The sequence below is a fragment of the Marmota monax genome, unplaced genomic scaffold, assembly GCF_021218885.2.
Source record: "Marmota monax isolate L192 unplaced genomic scaffold, Marmota_monax_Labrador192_F-V1.1 WCK01_AAM20220418_F8-fsc00243, whole genome shotgun sequence".
NCBI classification, from domain to species: Eukaryota; Metazoa; Chordata; class Mammalia; order Rodentia; family Sciuridae; genus Marmota; species Marmota monax.
Window position 1 is genome coordinate 1,109,710 of NW_026694604.1, and position 23,536 is coordinate 1,133,245.

A 23,536-nucleotide genomic window follows, 5' to 3' on the forward strand; every position below is an offset into this window, starting at 1 on the left:
AGAGCCAGATAGTCTGAGATCAAGTTCGCATGCCTTTATGTACTAGCTATTTGACCTTGAATAGTTATGTAACCTTTCTATGCTCCAGTTTTCTCCGGCTATAGAATGGGAAGGGGAAATGCTACCCACCTCATAAGCTTAATATTTGTATTAAAGAGTTGATACTTTTTAAGTACTTAGAAGGGTGCCTGGCATATATATTAAGCGCCATTTAAGTATTAATTAAACATAATTGTTCCTCAATATCTTCAGGGATTTGCTTCCATACCCCCCACCCCAACTTCCAGTGGGTACCAGGTACAGTCCCTGGGAGCTGCACCTTCTTTCTTCTCTGTCCCTAGCCTCAGCCTCTTTCATACTCTGTGTTAAATGAGCACCTACTGCATGCCAGACAGTGTTGGGGGGGATGCTCATATTTTCATATAACCTATGTACATTCTCCTGTATATTTTAAATCATCTCTAGATTTCTTAAAATATCTAATACAATATAAAGGCTATGCAAATAGTTGTACTGTATCATTTAGGGAATCATGACAAGAAAAATGTCTGGTGTGCTCAGCACAAATGTAAGGTGTTTTTTTTTTAACCCCCAAATATTTTCTCTCTGTAGTTTCTTAAATCTGCAGATGTGGAACCAACCGATATGAAGGTCCCATATAAATGTCGTGAATATATATACATATATATGTTATAACAATTGCAAAACAACCTAGACTTTCCACCATTTAAATATTTAAGTACTGTTTAAATATTGCTTCAATAAATCTAGACTTTCCTCCGGTGTCCTGGAAGCCTAGTTTCCCTTAGGAGTTTTTCTGTCCCAGATACCCTTTCTGTTCCTTCCCACCACTCACACTACTGCCTCTTATTTTGCAGAACCACTTCTGTGCAGAAAAACAGCCACTCTACTTTCCATTTTGCTGCCAGAGACAACCACATCCTCCTCACCTGCACCACAGGTCCCCATGGAGAGCTCAGGTCAGTGTGGTGGTGGAGTCAGGGTCTAGCAAACCTGACTGCTCAGTGAGGAAGGCCCCTCTTGTGACTGAGATGTCCCCCAAGGCCAGCAGGGTCACTGGCACCCAACTAAGTGAGAGACCCCCAATTCAGCTGTCCAAGTGTGAGACCATCTTGAGAGATGGACATGTACACACTTGTACGAGGGTCCCAGCTGCTGGCAGGTTGTCGAGTTGGACAGTGAGAATAATGACAAATAGCCAAGGTTTGTTACCAAACACAGGCAAGGGAACAAAACTGCCTAGCTCTAACAGTGATCAAGGAGCGATCAAAGCCCATGACAAATGTTAACTTACGTTGTCTTTATAACCATCCCCTAAGCTAGGCATTATTGTGTCTCTCTAATTTTACGGAAAAGAAAACTGAGTCATGGGGAGGGCAGATGGTTCCACCAAAGCCATACAGACGTCACATGATCAAAACAGGATTGGAGCCTAGCAACCCAGCATCCGTATCCTTAAGGATTTCACTATGGGATGTCTCAAACATACACAGGATTCTGTGATGTAGGGATATATCACTAGGGTTATCTTGTTTTCATGAAAGGGAAACCGAGGCTGAGAGAGGTCAGATCATTTGCTCAAAGACACACAGCTCAGTACATGGCAAAGCCAGGACTGGAACCCAGGCTAGCTGATTCCAAAGGTGAGATTCTTCATTCTACGTCATTCTGGGACAAGGAGAGATGACCCTTTCCCTGAATGAGTATCATCAAATGATCAGTCAGCAAGTCAAAGACCACTTTTTGGGCTACTGGGCACAGATTCTAATGCCCTTGAAGATTTCTCTCTGGAAGAAGGGGAGGGGATCACTCTGCCCACCCCAAGCAGGGACAGCTACCCATATATACCTGTATACATTTATATATAGCCATATGTATATAAAAACAGCTGTATGTGTGTTATCATTTATATACTGGCTTATGTGATTGTGGAGGCTGATAAATCCCAAGACCTGTATAGTTCACAAACTGAGGACCCAGGAAAGCTGATGTTCTAGTTGAAGTTCAATGGCAGAGAAGAAGCCAGTATCCCAGCTAGCAGTCAGTCAGGCAAGGGGAAACTCTTACTCAGGGAAAGGTCAGCCTTCTGCTCTATGCAGGTCTTCAACTGATTGGCGAAGGCCTACCCACAGTAGGGAAGGCAATCTGATTTACTCATTTAATTTAAATGTTAAATTCGACCCAAAACACCCTCACAGAAACACCAGGATGACATTTGACCAAAGGTGTCAAGGCACCCTGTGGCCCAGTCAAGTGGATTCATAGAATTAACCATCATCACATGTGGGTGTGGGGTAACTTCAAGGAAATAAAGATTAGTCTAAAAAACAAACAAACAACAACAAAAAAAGATTAGTCTACTTGAAAAATTTTCTTAGAAGATTTTAATCATGTCAGAGCTGGACCCCAAAAGAATTAGGGTACTGCTATCTCCTCAGTGCCAAGGTTTATATTTCAGAACAAAGATTCGATATATTGCAAAACAAGCTAATAAACAACAACAAAAATCAACTTTCTCCAACTGTATTTTTTTTTTTTAAGTACTGGGGATTGAACTCAAGGGTGCTTACCGCTGAGCTAAATCCCTAGATCTTTCTATTTTTTATTTTGAGACAGGGTCTCACTTAATTGCCCAGGCTGACCTCGATCTTGCCATCCTCCTGCCTCAGCCTCTTGAGTCACTGAGGTCACAGGCAAGTGCCACAGTGTCTGGCTTCCAACTGTATTTTTTGCATCTCCTCCCACCACCAGGACCAGCAGGAGCATTACCAGGGAAGAGTTATCCTGATGCTGTGAACTTTCTCCTTAATTCGGGGAGGAGCTGGGAGCATCTGGTCACTGGATTCCTCCTTGATCATTAACCAGAACTCCAAGCTGATCACCTGAGACACTAGTAGCACATCAGAAGTTCCTAGGGAGTTATAAAAAAAAGTCAGTGATTTGGCCCCACCTCAGAGATCTGGCAGAGGATGTTGTGCATTTGTAGATTTTAAAGCTTTTGAGTGGTTCTAGTGTGCGGTCAAGGTTGGGAACTAGAGAAAAGTGAAGCACTCCAGGAGAGGAATTGGTTCTGTCTGGGGTCACAGGGCATTGGAGGGTTGGCTTGCCAAGTCCTGGGACAGATGAACTTGAAATTAAAGAGCAAGCCTGGACTACAGGGGTCCTACCATGGTAGGGATCTTGGTGGCCTTTCTTCTCCCTTTATCCCTTCCTCTCTCCCTCCATATTATCTCTTCAGCTGTAATAATGTTGCCAAAAACTTGGTCCTTGTCCCTGATGCCAATCCAATAACCAGGACATAGTTTTGAGAAAAAAATAAAAAGAAAGTTTATTGCTTTGCTAGCAAAGAAGCACAAGGGACTCTTGTCCCAAAGGCTGTGATTCTGCCCATCGGCAGGAATAGGGGACTTTCAAAGAAGTGACTCAAAGGCTACATTCCACATGTTTTCTGTTGCAGTTGTAATTCACTTGTTAATTTGGAAGATAGTCATTTCTGAGATCTTCTGGTACCATCCCAAAGTCTGGATTACTTCCTTCCTATGGTGGGTGTGTGATCAAAGACAGATAACTCTGCCTAGGATGGGGAAGAAAGGTAATCCTGTTTCCCCTGAGAATAGAGAGTGGGGGGGAGATTAGGGAGGAGCAGGGAGAGAGGAAGAGAAAGAAACATGTCCATTTTATTTTATTTTATTTTTTAAAGAGAGAGAGAGAGAGAGAGAGAGAGAGAGAGAGAGAAATTTTTTAATATTTATTTTTTAGTTCTTGGTGGACACAACATCTTTGTATGTGGTGCTGAGGATGGAACCCGGGCCTTATGCATGCCAGGCGAGCACGCCACCGCTTGAGCCACATCCCCAGCCCAAACATGTCCATTTTAAAAACAAGTTGCAGTGGCAGAGCAGCAAGGGCTATATTCAAAGCTTAAAGTGGACCACTGTACAATAACACTTATGTGGGAACTGGAAACCTTTGTTTCAGACAAATGTTGCATTTCAAGTCCCAGGTGCGCATGAATAGGCATACACAGGGTCCTTCCTGGGTGTGCCCTTTTCTCTTTTTTTCCCCAGTAAGCAGGCAGATGATCTCATGCAAAAGCACAGCTTTAGGGGAAAAGCATTTGACTGGGCAAGCTTGGCTTCCAAAAGCTGTGTAACCTTAAATAAAGGAGCCTCTTTGCTTCATCTGTAAAGTGGGAAGAGAGGCTCTAGGGTCCTTCTTGGTGTGAACCTTGGTCATTGGAGACGTAATCTGGGACTAGGATAAGGGTTCTGGACCTGGAACCTATAAGACAGAGAGAACAGTAATGGTCCTGTCAAACTCACAGGGCTCTTGGTAGAATCAAATGACATACACCGTGGAAAACACGTTGAATATCCATGAGTCAAGTCAGAGCATGCTAGCTGCTATAACAAATGACGCCACATATCAGAGGAATGGCACAACAAACGTTCATTCTGCACTCACATCACAGTCCTATCTGGGCTCCACACAGTCATTCAGGGCCTGAGGCATTTTCCTTTTGTGACATCATCATCTTCAACATGTACCCTCCTAAGTCACTGTGGAATGGGAACAGTAGGGAGCACAGTGCACAAAATTTTATGAGGGGGGCCTGCAAGTCTCATACATCACTTCCTCTACATTCCATTGGTCAGAATAATCACATGGCTCCTCTGTAATTGCAGGGGAGTCTGGGAAGTGTAGTTTTCCTATCTTCCTTTCATGAAAATGAAATCCATATGATGAACATATAGCATTGACTTGCTACTTTTAGAGGATATTCTTTCAAGGGCTATTTAAATATTACTATTAATACCTAATAGTAATATCCTGCATTCATGGATGGGTGATAACATAATAATAATGAATGTAATTTATTTATTGACTGTTCTGAGTCAATGATAAGGTTAGACATATATATCATATATTAAAAATCTTGAGATACTTGAGCCCAAGAAATACCCCAATTTTTTTTCTTTGCTCAATCAAATCAAATCTACCTTCAAGCCCTCATTTACCAAGATCAATATAAATTTCAGTGTCTTCCACTTGGAGCTTGTGATAAGTCCAGGGCTTACACAGTCTGGGTGCAGGAAGAGTCTGTGGTCTTCTGTACTTGGCTCCAGCCTCCAGAATTGGTCAACCAGGCTTACAGTATCCAGGGGACATAAGGGGCTCCTTTGGGGACATTCTTTTGCTCTGGCAAAGGTGGATTAGGAGACCTTTGCTGTGGCTTTTGGGGGCACTGGGCTTAATGCTTAGATGCCTTCCTCTGATCTTTGCTACCATTGTTAAATTAACCTGTCCCAGCCAGCCCTTGTCTTTCCTATTACCTGGAACCCCATAACCCTTGTTCCCTCATGACCTTGAGGAATCTAGCTTTCTACCTTTTAACTAAAGGGATCCTTCATTCCCACCCTTTGTGGACAATCTAGCTTGATTGGCTCAATTGGCGTGCTGGGGAACTTGTGAATGAGTGAAACCAGGAGAATGGGAACTGTGAATTAGAGAAGCTGTGCCCATCTCAAGTGGACAGCCGCTCCCCAGCCCCTGTTGATTGCCCCATGTCAGAGGAATGCATGCCCAGTATCAACAGATTTTCAAAAGATGCCAGGCACCTAAGATTTTGCACAAAATCTCTTGATTCAAAAATGTTGGTGCTTAATTCATTTTTTAAAAGATACTACACAAGCCCAAACAAAAAACTCGTCTGTAAGCCAGATGTGGACCAAAGCCTGAGAGTTTGTTCCAACTACCCAGACTTTCGAAAACAAAGTTTATTTGAGATTGTCTCCTGGGGCTACTGGCAACTTCTCTATTTTTCTCTGAAACATAAAAACATAACTCCCCTTGCAAAGCAGAGGAACCTTTAGGGCTCAGAGGACAAAGGCCTGGCTTCCCTTCTAATGAGGAGGAAAGGAGGAAGTCATGGTGGTTGTGATGTTAGGTCTTTTTGTCCATAGAAAGAGAAAGAGATGGGGTGAGGGAGAGGGAGGGAAGGAGGGATGAGAGGGAAAGAGAAAAAAGGAGATACAAAAAACATCAGTTAATGTCTGAATAGCTGCCCCTAAATTAACCCATTAAATCTTCATGAAAGGTGAGTAAATGGAAGGACAGACTGGGACCAGTCTCCATGCCAGGCCAAATGACTTCCTTGCCTGTTTGGGAGGGAAGCTGCCCTATCTGTAGGATGTCCAGGGGGAAGATGGGGCTCCAGCACTCCTGTCACTCTTACCCTGGAGGAGAACCAGAATGGAGCCTTGACAGGGGGAAGTGTCCCACAGGAGGACAAGTAAGAGCCAAGAGGAAAGTGGGGGCTTCCAAGATGTCAGGTGGCCCCCATGGACTTTGTCTAGGCCCACCCCAGAGCCATTGAGGGGCCACTTGGTGAGCACCAGGAAACAGGGAGCCTTGGCCTGAACAGTTTAACTCTTGAGCCACAACCTAAATTAAATTTATAATCTCTCTCCTACTTCCTTCCAGAGGAATCTGGCATGATTAAGGTTTATATTTAAAAGCATAAACACTGGGCATGGTGCTGCATGCCTGTCATCCTAGTGACTCAGGAGGCTGAGGCAGGAGGATCGCAAGTTTGAGACGAACCTCAGCAACTTAATGAGGCCCTAAGGACTTAGCCAGACCCTGTCTCAAAATTTAAAAAATTTTAAAAAGTTGGGGGTAGGGGTGCTGGGGATGTGGCTCAGTGGTTAAGTGACCCTGGGTTTAATTCCTGGTGTGAATAAATAAATAAATAAATAAATAAATAAATAAATAAATATAGAGCTCAAAGCTGAAACACCCAAGAGGAGCCAAAAAGAGAGGTCCCTGTCTCTTGAGATGAACTGATTCTTTGAGGCTAAACCCTAATTCGGCTTTAAGTTTCCCGGCAGCCAAGTCAAAAAGGGAAGCCCTGAGGCATGTGGTCCTCCGTTGTCTGCGACCTCCAGACTCTACATTTGCCTGTAAGGACAAACTCTTGGTGGGAGCTCACTACAAAGAGGAATTTGTTGTGTGGGGAGTGTTTCCTACACTTCCTGTCTATGCTGGATCCTCCAAGAAGCGGACACCAAGACAAGCTTAGATGTGCAAGGATGTATTCGAGGAAACACCTGCCAGACAGAAGATGAGGAGGTTGCTGGGAGGGTGAGCTGCCCCACAGCAATGCAAATCTGACCCCAAAGGAAAGAGAAAGAGAAGCAAGGCCAGGTGGAAATGTCTAAGACTGTCTGGGATGGGATTTTGCATAAATTAATCTGAGAAAGGATCAGCAGGATGGTGGAGAGCTTTGAGGCAAAGGTAGCTGTCCCAGCAGGTATCTCTTGGGGATGCCTTTGGAATCCCTATTGCCGGCCATGTTGTCCAGGAGTGTGGTCCACAAGGAGCAATGGATTTCACAGCACAGCAGCTGCGGGGCCAGGGTCAATTAAACTCCCAATAGCGGACTATCAGCAAGGTGCATTTTCCTGGCTGCCACACTTTGCAAATGTCCATTGCTTCTTCTTGTACCAACTTTGTGTTTTTGCCACATCAACATACCACTATTAAAGAAAAAAAAAGTATTCTGACTCTTGTCAAGCAATAAGGCAGACTTTGTTGAAAAATGATTGCAATAGGAAAGAGAGAGCAGGCTCAACTCAGAATAAGGAAAACAGTTGGGGAGCAGGATCCTTGGATAGAAACACCCCAAGAGGAGACATCCACAGAGAGGGATTCTTGCTAAACTGACTGGACAGGATTCTTACTAGAGGCAGGTCTTATACATGGAAATTGGGGAATGAAGAGATCAAGGGTGGGGAAAGCTCTTTAAACTGACTTAGAAGGATTCTTACCAAAACTGGGCTGGACAGGCCCAAAACAGAGCAGGCAATAAGGAAGGTCAAGGCCTGGTTGAGAAGAGAGTTCAGAGGAGCTAAGGAAGGTTTGATCAAGGACGGTCTTTGTTACCCCTTGTTACATGGTGTTTAGCTCATATGTTTCTTTAAATTGACTTTAAATTTTAGTTTCATGTATAGATTGAGGGACTAGTTATACATATTTTTCAAATATACATTAAAATAAATGCATAGTTATTCAAATTTTAAGATTGTTATACACCACCAAAAATCATATTGCATATCATCAGGAGTAAAAAATAGTCCCTCTTTATCCACCGGAAATACATTCTAAGAACCTTAGTGAATGCCTGAAGCCCCAGAGATTACCAAATCCTTAGCTGTAATTCTGGGTTTTTTTCCCCCATATTCCTTGCAGTAAGAATTTATCTGTTCTTCCATGTTTTATGCCCTTGTGCATCTTTGAGTCCTTCTCTAATGCTTTGGGGGCCATTATTAAGTAAAATAAAAGTTACTTGAGCCCAAACACTACTATACTAGGATGGTCAATCTGGCAACCAAGACAACTACTCAGTGACTATCAGATGGGTAGTGTACACAGCATGGATACGCTGAACAGTGAGATGGAGAGCAGCATGATATGAAATTTCATTATGATACTCAGAACGGCAAGCAATTTACAACTTATCAGTTATTTATTTCTGGAGATTTCCAATTTAGTATTTTGGGACTGCTGTTGATTATGAGTAACTTGAACTGTAGAACTGCATTTTGGGAAATGCTGATTTTACTGGGAAATGCTGGCTTTCCAGAGGACCAAGGACATAGAATTACGGATGGAAATGCCATCTTCCAGCCTTGACCCGTGTGCTGGTTGATTACTTGTGGGAACCTCTTGAGGTTCATGGAAAGGCTAAAGATATTTTCAGGGCAAAGAGAGGTGGGTGCAGGAGTGAGGCCAGGTGGGTCTAACTCCAAGTTCCTGGCCTACCTCCAGATGCAGAGTTGGACCTGCAGAGAAGTGTTCAAGCTGTGCTCCGGGAGCTCAGTGCCCAGGCCCCCGCCCTGCAGAGCAACCAGGGTAAGAGCCACTAAGCAGGCAGCAGCCATTCGCTTTGCCTCCCCCACCCCACCCCTCCATCTCTGCCCATGTATTCAGGAAGGATCCTGACATGGAGCCAGCAGGCAGGGGCTTCCAGCCTAGAGCCCTCCCCGCTGGAGGTCCACCAGAAATGGCTTCTCTGCTCCCTAGTGTAACCTTCCCACCAGCTGTGGGAGAGTACATTGAGGATCTGCCCTTCTCTTTCTTAGCCACCGTGCCTAGCTCTATTTCCAAACAAAACTCCCCTCTAGGCCAATAGAACTTCCAGAAGGTGGCTGAGACACGCATTTGTAAACCAGTCTCTATGATCCACATGCATATACTTTCTCCACATTTATCATCCTCCCCTCATTTTTGCCCCGGGAATTTGCTGTCCTCTAAGTGTTGCAGAACAGAGTCCCCCCATATGGAGGAATCCACCTATGATGTGCACCTGGAGCCCAAGGCTGGCTGCAGGGTCAGTGTTGGGCCCCAGGCTCAGGGTCCTGCTCAGAGGAATCTTTTCTAAGAGCTGTCTGCCTTGCCTGGTCTTGCTGGGTTCCCCTGTCTCCTGGTCCAGGCATGTGGAGGTGGTCCCTGCATAAGAAGGTTGAGCGAGATCCTGGTAAGAGCCCAGTGCTGGTCCGCATTCTGCTCAGAGAGCTGGAAAAGGTGGGTTCTGGGCTTCCTGGAGGTAAATGGGATTGAGAGGGGCTCATTAGCTCTGTGTCCCCAGACTTGGATCATTTGTGGGGTCATATGCTTGGTGTTACCATGCATATGTCCCTCTTAGACTTTTAGATAAGCAATATTTTCTTTATGTTACCTCCCCCCACAGAGTTCCCTGTACCCACGCCCCACGCATAGAGGGGCTGCCTTACCTCTGCTCCCTCCCCACCCCACTCCTCCTCTATCCTTTTTAACCCTCTTGGCATAATGAGATCTGCCTTCCACCCCCTCCCCTGCCCAAACTGCCTCCTGTTACGATGAGATGCCTGCCCCCACCCCCCCACATCACAGGATCTCCTGTTTTCCAGGCAGAAAGCGAGGACCTCCGGCACATCATCATCCCCCTGCTACACACTCTAATGTATGTGCTCACTAAGGTGAGCTGGGGGCTGGGTCCAGGTGGTAGTGGTGCCCCACAGGTGGTCGGGCGGAACACTGTCCTCTCCCCTCTCACCTAGTCCCTGCCAGGGGAAGCTTAGTCAAGCTCTCAGATTGCTTCCTGCACACTGGCTTGTAAGCTCCCTTTCTCTCCTACTCGGGGAAGCCGAGGCAGTGTGGAGAATTCATGGAGAGCTTCCAATGGCAGCTTGGGTTTGCTCATAGTTACTACATCACTGATCCCTACAAGAAGGAAAGACATACCGGAAACAGATTTTTAATGTCTTAGGAAAAGTACCCAGGAGCTGTGTGTAGTCTTGGGGGGGTGGGAGGGAGTGGTGAAGAAGAGGAGGGGCAAGAAGAGCAAATCTGGAGCAAACCAGTCTCTTTGATCCACATGCATATACTGGGATAAGGATGGAGCTTGGCTCCCCAGCAAAGGCCCAGGCCCAGGGCACAGAGAGGAAGAGGAGGAAGGGGCGGAAGGGGAACCTCTGGGCATTGTGGGAGACACCTGTGGCATGCAAGGAGGAACAAAGGAGAATCAAGGAGTAACTCCAAGATTCTGAGACTGCAGAACTGCAGAGGTGTGCGGCCTGGGTGAGCAGAAGGGTTGGGAGGGGAGCTCACGGAGTGCAAGGAGATGAATTTCTTTCTTGGTTAGCTGGAGTGGGGCATCCAAGGGAGGTCTCAGATGCTGGGAGAAGAGTCTGGAAGTTGTGGATTTGGAAGAGAGCTGTGAGCTGAGTCTGGCTAGCACCTTCCTCCTCTCCCACCCACCCCCACCCTACCCAGGACCCTTCATGACCTAGAGTTTGGGGCACCCCAACTCCTCCCTCTCGTTCAGGCCACAGGCATCACAGAAGAACTCTACCAAAGAACCTATGCCTTCTGCACCAGGTTACTGACCCTGCCCACCCCCTACTGCACAGTTGCCTTGGACTGCGCCATAAGACTGAAAACAGAGACAGCCGTCCCAGGTGAGAGCCACTGGGCAGCCTCATCTCCCATGCTGCTTTGCAAGCACCACCCAAGGTCTATCCCCTTTCTCCACGATTCCAGGGAGCTCAAGAGTCTCAGCACCTTGCATGGGAGGGAGGGGATTGGGAGTCAGAGACTCAAAGCCTCATTGGCTGACCTAGTCTGGTCTATAGGGACACTGTACCAAAGGATGGTCATTGCTGAACAGAACTTGACGAATGAACTGTATCCCTACCAAGAGAGGTGAGTGACTCCATTATGATTGCTGCCTGCAGCCCCTTTGAGGTGTTGAGGCTCTCGTGTGATTGATCATGAGCAGGAGGACCAAAGAGGAGGCTAGATTGAAGAGTCCTGGCAGAGCTTGGTGGCCATGACTTCTGTCCTGCAGTGGCCTGAGCTTGGAGTTCAAGAGTTGTCAGGACATATCTTTTTCTGGAGTCCATTGGAAGGAAAGGCCTCTGTTCTTGGCTGGATTCAAAGCAATCCTGCTCATGGGCAGAGGGTGCACCTGGTCCTGGTCCTGAGGCTACTCTGCAGTTCTACTGTTGAACCTCCATCCTGCCCTTGGCCATCATGGAGCATCAAACCAGCCAGGCAGCCAGAGGCAGCTCCAGAATATCCATAGTGTACGGGTTGAGGCCACAATCATGCAAGGAAATCTGTGTGCCCAGCCTTTTACATAGGACTGTCTACTGTTGGTGTTGGCGAGAGGGGTGATGACGATGGGGGTATGTGCCTCTCTCTTCCACTGACTTGACATTGAAAAGGTGCAGCTTGAGTTGAGGTTTAGAAAGAGTGCAGGGAGGTAGAGGGGGACCCAGAGCAATTAGTGCTGGAGAGGTAGGGTGACAGTTGAGTCAGAAGGAGGGTGTTCAAGAATGGTTTTCTGGTGTGTTCGGGGTGATGAGAGAAGATGGGTTGGTTCATTGTTCTAGCAGGAAGGACTTAGGGTACCTCCCAGAGGATGACAAGGTCCCTGGGTCAGGATGCTGAGGGAGGGAGCAGGATTTGGAACTTCCCTTGACACAGGGCTAGTCCTGCTTCCTGTGTGAAGACAGTGGGCTGCAGCGGAGGGAACTAGAGCTGTCCCCTAAAAGGTTCTGTTGTCCTCACTACCCCTTATTGTCATCTCACTATAGATTTTTAAATTTGAGGCTCCTCTTTTCAGAGGAATTCTTGTGTTGTATGTGTGTGGGGGGAGAGGTGGCTCCAAGCTTTGAGGGTGCCCATCCCCAGTGGCCCCTCTCCCAGCTGTCCTCTTCACCAGTCCTGCCCCTTCCCCCACCCCCACCCTCAGAGTGTTCCTCTTCGTGGATCCTGAGCTGGTGTCCGCCTCTGTGTGCAGTGCCCTGCTGCTGGAGATCGAGGCAGCCCAGGTGACCCCAGAGGCCTGCATGCGCCACGTGGTTTCCCACGCCCTGCAGGCGGCTCTGGGGGAGGCTTGCCACGCTGGTGCTCTGCACAGGAAGCTGCAGGTAACTGACGCCCAGGCCCTGCGTATCCACACCAATCGCTCACTGATCTCTTCCTGCTTCTGTTTCATATCACCTTTCCTCCCGCAAATCAGCAATGAATACATGCTTACTAAGGACAATCTGAAAAGTGCAGATAAGCTAAAGAAGAAAATAAAAACACCTCCACCCAGAAATAAGAGCCATGAACTAAATATTTTAGTATATTTCCTGAATAATAATAACAGTAATTATTATGGCCACTGTTTATTGATTGTCTATGGTGTTCCAGGCACTCTGTTAAGCCCTTTCGGTTTTCTCACATTTTGAAATTCTCCTAATGGATGCAATTATCATCTACACTTACAGATGGGGACATTAAGGCAACAGAGAAGTTGATAACATTGTGGTCATACAAATACAAAGGGACTGAGCTAGGATTTGAACCTATATCAAGCTTCTATTTAAATTGCCTCCCAGCCCCCACCCCCACTCCTTTATAAAAAAAATTAAGATATTAAACTCTGTAACAGTTTTATATAATGCATATGTCTCCAGGTACATGTGTATTTATCTTCCTATGCCATTGGAAATATGCCGCGTAGAAATATTTTCTTTCTAAAATATGAACTTCTAACAGTTGCACAATATTCTCTCTTGTCCTGTGTTGTTATATTTAACCAACCCCCCATTTTGGTTGTGGCGCATTTGGTCTGTTCCCAACACTTATTTATTTCCTAGCTTTTCTCTGACTCAAACTTGGCCCCTATATGTGGCCCAAGAGATAAAGTAGGTTGGAGATTTTCTAGCCAAGGGTTAGCACCAGGTGTTGGATCTTGGGTGGTGGAGGACTGCTGCCTGTTGGGCTCACCTTTTGTGGGGTGGTGGAGAAGACTGGGGAAGGTTGGATTCCTTGACAGTTAAGGTTGGGAAATGCTAAGATTTGGGACAGTGATGCTGTTGCTGCAGGAGGGGCCAGGCACCCAAAAGAAGGATGCCCTTAAGGGTTCAGCTGTCCCCTACTCAGCCTGCCTCAGGAAGTGGGTATGTGTTGGGGCTTGCAGGGGAGGCTTCAGTTATTTTTTTCCAACTCCATGACTCAGGCCCTGTTTTGCCCATTAAAATGCATTTGATGGGCCAGGCACAGTGGCGCACTCCTGTAATTCCAGCAGCTCTAGAGGCTGAGGTAGGTGGATCTTGAGTTCAAAGCCAGCCTCAGCATATTAGCAAGGCCCTAAGCAACTAGTAAGACCCTGTCTCTAAATAAAATACAAAAAAAAAAAAAAGAGAGAGAGAGAGAGCCGAGGATGTGGCTCAGTGGTTAAGTGCCCCTGGGTTCAACCCTGGTACCCCCCTCCAATGCATTTGATGGGTTACTCTTCCTACTGTTGTTTTCCATATGAAATTCTCCACAGCCTGAACCCTATACCTTGGATCCTTTGGCGGATCCTTCCTTTAGGTAATGTTGTGTCCCTCCTTAAACCATTGCAGGCCACAGACTATGTCCCCATAACAGGGTGTGAGGGGTAGAGATGAGTCTTGGTTGCAGGCAGCACCGGGCAAAATGCTGCAGGGCAGGAGTGGACCCTAGATGTCAGGTCCAGGTGCCTTTGACTGGCAGCTCCCACCCAGCCCTCAGGAGCAGAGACAAGGTGCCGTGTGGGGCTGGCATGAAAGCTGATTGGGTGGATGCGGGGCCAGGGCTCAGGCTCTGACGTCCCTCCACGCAGGCCAGCTCCCGCCGTGTCCTGGAGCACTATTTCCACGCAGTGGTGGCTGCAGTGGAGCAGATGGCGAGCGAGGCCAGCCCAAGCCGGGCGGGACACCTGGAGAGGCTGGAGGAGATTTACTGCTCGCTGCTGGGGCCGGCGGCCACAAGGGGACGCTGCAGCGGTAAGCTGGGGACCTGCTGGGACACTTGACGGCAGGGGGCGACCGAGAGCAGGGCTGTACCCGCCTGGAGTCAGCCAGGATTTGGCAGAGCCAGACAGCGCCTGTCATAGTAGCCTGTGGATTGACAGGAATGCCCAGGGACATGGCAGGACCTGGGCTAAGAAGGTGGCTCATTCGGTCACGATAACTCGCAAAATCTACAGAGGACCTACTACTATACACCCCAGTAGGAGTTCCAAGCATTTTACATATATTTAAATATATTGCATATATTAAGTCAACCAATCACAGTAAACTTATGAATTAGAAACTATTATTCACCATTTTTACAAGGAGAATAGTGAGTTAGATCATAGTTACAGAGGAGAACCGTGAGTTAGAAAATCACTTAGCTTGAAAGTGGCAGAGCCAAGATTCAAATCCAGGCAGCCCAGTTCTTCACCACTGCATAGGAATAACAGACAGATGTGATGGTGGGAAGACATTCTGCAGAGGATCTAAAGTCACATCATTTAGATCCCGTGTCATAGACTGTTAACCTTCATGCTTCCTCTCTATGTGCATGCTCATAAATCAATGGCATACACTGATGGGGGCAAGCCCCGAGTCGATGGGGAAACCCAGAATAGCCCAGAGAACCCAGAATATGTGTTTTCAGGAAGTTGCAGGATGATTCTGATGTGTGTCCTGTTGTTGCGGGGCCATCCAAAGTATACATGGGAGGCGCCAGCCTTCATGTCCCAGAACACATGGTCACTCTCTGGGCATGCATGGTTACAAGGCACAGCATGAAGGGCTGGAAACCACTGCCAGAAGTCAGTGTGCCAACCCTGGGGCTTGAATTTGACCAACCCCCAGTTGGATGGAGGCTGCAGAAAGTCAGGGCGAGGCGGCAGGAAAGCCCCTGCCTGGACTCCATCTTCCCGGTTTTCCTTTCTTTTGTTTTGCTTTAAAATTCTGAACTGCCTCTGATCACAACATGGAAATGGGCTGCTCAGGGAGCCTCCCTCCTCCTGCAGCTGGAACAAATCCTGTGGCCAACGGTAGGACTCTCTAGTTAGGTTCCACTTGCTAACACTCCACATCACTCTGCGTTGATCAGGAGAGATCATCTGGGCCACACCCACCATCCAAGCCACATCTGGTGACACCTGTCTCCTACCTAGGCTTGTCCTGTGCATCTGACTGATCAGCCAGCACCCTGGTCCAGACCCTGCAGCTGTAGGGGGCAGCCTGGGACAGTGACAATAAGCAGCACAGTGTCATAGATGAGAGCCAGGCTGCTTGGGCTCAAATCTTTGCTCTGCCATTTACCATTGTGACCTTGGGCCAGTTACTTCACTTCTTTGTGCCCTGGCTCCTCCCTGTTAATTGAGGATTATGTTACCTGTCCCCCAGGGTCGTTGGCACGATCCAGAGAGATGATTACAATGTCTGCCAGGTGAGTAGAAGAGCCCCTAGCAGGTAGGAGGTGCTGGATGAAGCTTGGTTGCCCTCCCCTGAGGAAGTTCACAGCCTCATGAGGGAGGGGGCCACAGCTGGGTAGGAGTTCAACAGAAGCAGCCGAATCCTAAGGCTGCAGGTTAGGTGTGCCCAATGTGTACGCAATGAGTTCTGCTCAGAGAGAATGACCACCATGGACCACCGCAGTGATCAGAAGTTATGGAAGGAGGGGCAGGAGGGGGGGTTGGCCCTTAGTTGATGGGGCCTCTTCGGCATGACTGGCAGGAGCAGAGGGGTGCATACAGCCAGAAGCAGCTCTGAGAGATCGAGTTCTTTCCTGCCTCACTGGATGTGGGCAGGGTGTTTGAAGAACAACGGGAAAAACCAACATGACTGTCACACGGTGCCGAGGGCAGGATCAACAATAGAAAAGTCTGGAAAGGACTGTGCTGATTTGCGAAGGGCCCTGCAGCTGAGCTGGGCAGTTTGTAGGACACAGGGAGCCCCTGAGTATTCTTAGGCGAGGAGGTGACTGCAGCATCGGGCCCTGGATGACCTGCTGAAGGCAGAAATGGAAAAGCAGACCCCATAAGCCCAGACACGGGCCAGAGAGGGTCCCTACCACCCCTCTAGGCTTCTCCACAGGAGCTGGGCAGGTGGAGAGGGTGGAGGAGAAACCCACGACCCTCCTCTCTGTGGTCCCCACAGCCTGCTTCTTTCTTTAGGTGATCCTCTCCAAGACCGGCCACCGAACATCCCTCTGCCCAGCCCCTACATCACCTTCCACCTGTGGACAGACCAGGAGCAGCTCTGTACGTGCCCATGTCTCTGACCAGCCCCCCTTGGGAGCTGGCTGGAAACAGTGGTGTGTGTGCTTATGTCTGTGAGTGTCTGTGCACACGTCTTTGTGTGTCTGTTTCTGTGTGCTCCTCTGTATGTGTGCTGTGTGTCTGTAAGCCTAGCTCAGTGTTCTCTGTTCTTCCCCAAGTCGTTCGTTGCATGCACCTGGAACAATGACACATTTTCTCCATGTTGGGATAGCTCAGGGTTTTAGCCACTGGTCTCAGAACATGCCACTAGGCCATGTTGATGCCAATAGACAATGTCCCCAAGAGAGAGGCTAGCACAAAGCATTATGATTCCCAGGGCTGGAGGGGACCTTCCAGAATGACCTGCTTGTCCAATGTTTCCCCTTCACTCTGGTGTCCCCCGTCTTGTCTCTTTTCAAGCAAAAGAGGGAGGTCAAGGATGTATGTTTTGGTGGGAAGTGCAGGGCTAGGGGACGGGGTTCAGATCCTGACATTTGATTTTGCATGCTTTTGGGTCATGCTGTGCAAATGTGCTCCTCACTCTGGGCCTCAGTTTCCCCATGTGTGATAAAACAAAGATAGATTAGAAAAGCTCGAAAATCTTCCCTGGAGCTGATGGTATCCTTCTGGAAGCTACAGGGAATAGAAGGTTGGGAGGGTGCCAGACTCAGCTTAATTCAGGAGGTGCTGGGTTAAGCTGATTTCTTTAATGCAGGACTTCTCAGATCCTTTAATATCTTCACTTATGGGATTCAACCCAAAGGGACAGAAGTGTGAAGGGTTCTGAACCTTTGTTCCTTTGTAGAGCATCTTGTGGGCTTCTTCAGCTGAACAGGGTTTGAGAAACATGGAACCTTCATGGCTTTTCTGGGGAGGGGCCCTGCCAGCCCCAGATGCCCTGACCACTCTGACACTCCTCCCTGTGCTCCCGTCCCAGGGAAGGAGCTGGTTCTCTTCCTCCGCCCACGATCCCAGCTGCGCCTCAGTGCTGACCTGGAGGCTTTGGATCTGCAGGGCCTTGGGCCAGACCGGGACTTGGCCCGGGTGTCCATGCTGTCCACTGACAGTGGCATTGAACGAGACCTTCCTGTGGGAGTTGATGAGCTCCCTGCCCCCGGCAGCCCGGAGACGGAGCGGGCCGGCCTGCAGCGCAAAGGGGGCATCAAGAAGCGCATGTGGCCCCCGGACTTCTTGATACCTAGCAGCTGGGATGGGCCACTGGGGCTGCACCGGAGGACAGGCAGGCCCAGTGGGGATGGGGAGCTGCTGCCTGGGGTCTCCCGGCTGCACACGGCACGGGTGTTGGTGCTGGGGGACGACAGGATGCTGGGGCGCCTGGCCCAGGCCTACCACAGACTCAGGTAGGCCCCCAGGAGGACGGCTGGGAGCAGAGGTGGGTCAGGGGCACAGGTGGGCCTGGTGTGTGCAGGTGAAAGATCAGAGAGGAGCAACTGAGGGTCAAAAGGAGAGGTTTGGGTGGGACAGGGGACCAACACAACATAGCACACCCTGTGTGCAGCCATCACAGAGCACTGCCTGGGAGTCATGACTGCACCCATTTCACAGATGAGAAAAACAGAGGCTTCCAAAATTCCAATAATAATAAATGGCAGAGTCATATCGGTTTCACGCCAGTCCCCTGCCCCTGCTCTTACTGTCTGTGCTTTGCTATCTACTGCCAGGAAACGGGAGACCCAGAAGTTCTGCCTCACTCCCAGACTCAGCCTGCAACTCTATTACATCCCCGTGCTGGCGCCTGAGGTGACTGGACTCAGGAGGGGTGAAGGGACCATAGAGAAGGAGTGGAGGAGGGCTGGGAGCCCGGGGGGTGGGGGGCGAGGGGAGCTGGGTGGGCAGAGACACATCTGCAGCCTGGCATCTCCTGGCTCAGGAACCAGAATCACCAGCCTTAGAAGGCAGAGCTGGCAGAGACTTCTGATTCAGAAGAGTCTTCTGAATCAGAAGTCACAGGTTTGGGGGTGCCTTGGCGGGGTGGGGGGGGTGGTACATGTAGCCAAAGACAGATTCTCTCATAGTGCCAGTCTGCACTGGGTTTCATTTTGTTTTTGCAAAGGAGTTAGTTGCAAGCTTCTCCTCAGACGTGAGTGTCCCTCTCTCTGTCACTCTCATGTGCACACACAGGCGCACATACACCCACACACCTGGATTCCTGAGATCACTTGCCAACGTCCCTGGCAAGTGATCCTTGGCAAAGGCTCTTCCTGCTTCGCCTGAGCTAATGAAGAAGAAGATTAATTTGTCTTTGCATTGTGTGGATATTGAGGCCTGGAGAAGGTTAAATGATTGACCTACATTCATAAAGCACAGGCCCTGGTGTCTGGGGTCCTCTGACCAGCCAGGGAGGGCCTAACAGGTCTGTCCCATCCCCTTTTCCCCAGGAACCCTCAGCATCCAGGCAGCCGGAGCTGGGAGAGCTGGCTGCGTTCCTGGGCCGCGCAGACCCGTGGTATGAGAGCACCGTCAACACCCTGTGTCCCGCCATCCACAAGCTGGCTCAGATGGTAGGGGCTGTGAGGTGCGAGGGAGGGAAGGGCAGAGGGTCTGTGCAGAATGGGAGACAGAGGAGCCAAGTGGGGGAAGGAGGGCGGGATGGAGTGGGAGGAGGTCCTTTGGAGATATTACACTTGACCCTTGACCCTCAAGAGACTGTCTCCAGGGTGCTGAGGAGGGTAAAAGGGAATGCAAAGAAGAGCCCCCTTCAACCAGTATCTGGAAAGACACTGATTTTGGTCCAGACTGTTACAGAAAAGGCAAAGTAAAATATCCTTTTATAAATGGGTAGACCAAGGATAGCCCTTCTTTGGTGAGCTTTCTAGGATCATTTTTCTGTGATTGTAACAACCAGTGTTTCCTGAGCACTTACAATGCTCTAAGTACTTACACCAAGAGACTTGCTCATCCAATTCTCACACCATGCCCCAGGTAGGTACTCATGTCTCCAGGAGAAATTGTTGCTATAACCCCATTTTACAGATCAAGAAATTGTGGCATGAAGAGATTTGATTACTTGACCCAAGCAATGTAAATGAGTAGTGGTGTCCCACATAGAACCAGGCAGGCTGACTCTGAGCACATTCTCTGTTAAAAGAATAGACCATTTGTCCATAGCCTAAGTATGTCTGGGAGTGGGGAGAGAACTGGCCTGAGAAGGCCTTTATGTATTCAGAGTTATACCCTTTTTATTGTCATAGATGTTGCAGACTTTTTTTTTTTCTCTTTGTAATTTACCTATCAGCTATTTGCCTTGCACAATTTAACATTTTTGTGTAGACAGACGTTTCACTTTTATTCTTTATGGCTTCTGCCTTTGGGGCCATGCTTTGAAAAAACTCTGCCAAGATTAAATATTCGCTGATAATTTACCCAAAACACTTTTAGTGCCTCTATTCTTGCATTTCATTAATTAGCCCGTCTGCAATTAATTTTAATGATTTGTGTGAAATATATAATTTTTGTGGAGTTTTTTTTCCCCCAAAGGTTTAACCAGTTGTTTCTAAAGCTCTTAATTGCATAAACCATCATGCCTCATGCATTTGATATGCCACATTTATCATTTATAAATTCTTACATATGCTGGAGTTTATTTCTGGATACCTATTATCTTCCGTTGATCTATGCAATTCTGTACACGTTAACACTTTTCTATTTTAATATCTGGCAGGGTAAGGTTACACTTACTCTTCTTTTACAAAATTTTTCAGATTGAGCTTGTTTATTTATCTTTCCTTATAAACTTTAGAATTGCATTTCAAGTTTTAGTTTTATTTTCTTAAACTCTTTTGGGATTTTGATGGCTAAATTTAGAGGAGAATTAGCATCTTGAATGTATTAAGTTTCCCCTCTCTGGGATATAACTCTTTATTTATGAAAAACCTCTTGTTTATCCATCAGTATAATTATAGTTTTCATCACAGAGCTTTTGCCCATTTTTCACGAAACTTATTCCTTATGTTTGATAGTGTTTCTTGCTGTTGGGAATAGTTATCTTTCTCCCATTGCATTTGGGAGAACCTATTTCTAATATAAAAGGAAGTTATTGATGTGTCGAGATTGTTTTAGTTTTTTTTTTACATTTATGGTAAAAAATATGTAACATAGAATGTATCACTTTACCCGTTTATTAATTAGTTAATTAATAGATTTAGAGAGCTTCAGAGCTCAAAAACAAAAAGATCACATGGTTCAACCTCTTGTTTTCCCTTGAAGGAAACTCAGGCCTCAAAAATGAGTAACCAATCCAAACCTAGAATCCCAACAGGCTCTTTCATCTTGAGTTATCTGTGAAAGAATCTTCCCTCTTCCCAGCATCCAGCATGGCGCCTTACATCTTTAGGTGCTCAATATGTCTCTGTGGAATTGAAATGGAACAGATTTCCTGGGGAGATGGAACTCTGAACAAGTATATTTTGATTGGTGGTCAGAAAGGTTTGGAGTGTGTTGAAGGACCAGAGGGGTTTGTCCATCATAGAGTGTATGTGGGGGCTTTGGAATGTGGCACCTCCTACAGTATCCTGGAGGGAGATGGCTCAAGATATCCCCACCCCCACCCCATAGCCTCCTTGCTTGGACACATCCCGGACTGTGGATCCGTTCATCCTGGATGTCATCACCTACTATGTTCGCATGGGGACCCAACCCATCTATTTCCAGATATACACAGTCAAGGTAAGTCCCCCCCACCAACAGGGCTCCCAGGCTACCATGCCAGCCTGCAGAACCCCAAGACCTTACCACCTAAGTATCCTGGCTCTAGGGAAGCACTGGTCACCAGGCTGCAAATCATGAATGAACCCAAATACTTTTGATTGTCAACTTTAACTTCTTAATCTCTGGATGAATCTGATCATTATTAACTTCCAAGACCTCAGATCCAAGCAGATGGCTGGGAATCAGGGACCGTCTGCTCTGAATTCTGTTTTCCAGCCTCTGGTCATGAATTCCCATTGCTCCAAGGCTCTCTCATTTTCTCCCCCATGACACCTCGCTTCAGACTCCAGGAGACCTCTAGATTGCTGCCCATTCTCACATACACCCTCCCCTGCTGCCCCACTTCCTTCCCCGCTAGTCAATTTGTCATCTGAACCATTCTCCTCTGGTCCCTCGCTTTCTTTTCCATGCCTTCTCTCCTCTCTCCCCTCCTGCCAAAATCCAAGCCCAGATCAGTGCTACGATGTGCCCTACATTTTGCTAAAGTTGGGCTTCCGAGGCCCCTTGGCTTGATGTCTCCTCACATTCCTAGTGTCCACCCTCTGCAGTGCCCACGGAGCTTCCTTGGTGAGCTCCCTCTTACCCTGGGACAATGACTATTCCAATCTTCCGCCACTTTCCTCAAAACCTTTCATTCAGCAAAGGACTTGTCCACCCACTCCACTGAACAAAGGGAAAGGGAACTATTAAGTCCCCCCAAACTCCCTACCCACACCCAGAAATGCATCTACACCCATCCCATCTTTGCAGACTCCTAGAGTGGATGTGGACCTCCTCCTCCAGTTCAGAATCCCTCACCTATTCTCTCATCTCAAATGCTCTCACTTCCTCCTGGACCTTCCTCCTCTATCATTGGCTTTCACCTGTCCCTCACCATCATTTGGTCTTGGTAACAGAAAACGAACAAAACAAACTTTGGAGAGTGGGGGCGGGGTACTGGGAATTGAACTCAGGGGCACTCAGCCGCTGAGCCCCCTCCCAGCCCTATTTTGTATTTTATTTAGAGACAGGGTCTCACTGAGCTGCTAAACACCTCACTGTTGCTGAGGCTGGCTTTGAACTCGCGATCCTCCGGCCTGCTGGGATTATAGGCATGCGCCTTGAGCCCATCGATAATGAAGTTCCCACTTATTTTCCCCTTAAGGGTATGCATAGCAACAGGGCTTGGTAGGAGCAAACTGGAAGTATTAGACTTTTTTCAGGTCTCTGTTTTATCTCTGACTTTCTTTTCCCCTCTCTGTCTCAAAGTTCCACACTTTGGGTGGCATTCAATGGTGAAAGAATTTGACCTAAATCCTTTAATTCCCAGGATTACCCAGTTCTTATGAGCTGATCCAGGTAGAAAGGACCTATTTGGGGAAGGCTGTGGCTTTTTTTTTTTTTCTCTCTGCTCTAAGATCATTGGTGTTTTCTTAGTGGCCCTTCCTACAGAGACAACAGAAGTGGCCAATACACTTGCACCCTGGCTTTATTCTGCCCAAACCCTTAAAGCTCCAGCCCCAGGAGGCACATGGTCTGAGCTCCAGGGTGCAACAGGCAGCACCACTATAGAATGGGGACTCCTAAATCCCTCACCAGGAGGGAAGGAGTCTCATTGCCATCCATCCTGCTTGTCCCCATCAATCCCTTCTTTTAGCATCTTTACTTAAAATTCTGTTCCTGGCTCCTGCTTTGTTTTGCAGATTATTTTAAGGCTCTGTTTTAATTCAAAATGTCCAGATATGTTTCTGGTTCATAATTGAACAGGTTTACCAGGAGATATCATGAAAAAAAAAAAAACCAGAGAGAGAGAGAGATGGCTAATAATTCACATAAGGAATAAAGACATTTGAGTTACCCAGGGCCTTTCACATTCTAGGCAAGCCTTCTACCACTGGACTACATCCCCACCCCCTTTAAGTTATATTAAGATTTGTCATTGAGGTGGGTTTGTTCAGATAGTATTAAAATGTACTTATCTAACAAACAGCTTTTGAATTTATATTATACAGCAACAGGAAACAGGGATTATAAAATACTTCATATTCCATTTTTTTTCTTTAATAAAGGACAACTATGAGTTAGCGTTAATATGACTATTAGTTTTTGTTGACAAAATCTCTGTGTATTTATGGCATATAATATGTTGTTTTGCAACGTATAAGCATTGTAGAATAACTATATTGAGATCATTAACATGTGTTATCTCAG

General features: G+C 47.4%; 1 protein-coding gene across 6 annotated transcripts in view; it reads left to right on the forward strand.

Moving 5' to 3' along the window:
• Pik3r6 (phosphoinositide-3-kinase regulatory subunit 6) overlaps window positions 1-23,536 on the forward strand; it is a 60,346-nt gene that overhangs the window by 17,769 nt on the left and 19,041 nt on the right. For 3 of the 6 annotated variants that reach the window (XM_058572030.1, XM_058572032.1, XM_046422214.2), the window contains 13 exons: window positions 879-980; window positions 8,851-8,934; window positions 9,515-9,606; window positions 9,972-10,040; window positions 10,889-11,021; window positions 11,196-11,265; window positions 12,320-12,497; window positions 14,204-14,366; window positions 16,535-16,621; window positions 17,556-17,979; window positions 18,301-18,379; window positions 19,018-19,140; window positions 21,194-21,304. In XM_058572030.1, coding sequence (XP_058428013.1) covers window positions 968-980; window positions 8,851-8,934; window positions 9,515-9,606; window positions 9,972-10,040; window positions 10,889-11,021; window positions 11,196-11,265; window positions 12,320-12,497; window positions 14,204-14,366; window positions 16,535-16,621; window positions 17,556-17,979; window positions 18,301-18,379; window positions 19,018-19,140; window positions 21,194-21,304 — 1,626 coding nt within the window. In that variant the 5' untranslated portion in view covers window positions 879-967. Of the gene's footprint in view, window positions 1-878; window positions 981-8,850; window positions 8,935-9,514; window positions 9,607-9,971; window positions 10,041-10,888; window positions 11,022-11,195; window positions 11,266-12,319; window positions 12,498-14,203; window positions 14,367-16,534; window positions 16,622-17,555; window positions 17,980-18,300; window positions 18,380-19,017; window positions 19,141-21,193; window positions 21,305-23,536 lie in introns of those variants that run through there. The other 3 variants (XM_058572033.1, XM_058572034.1, XM_058572035.1) reach the window with 3 other exon arrangements.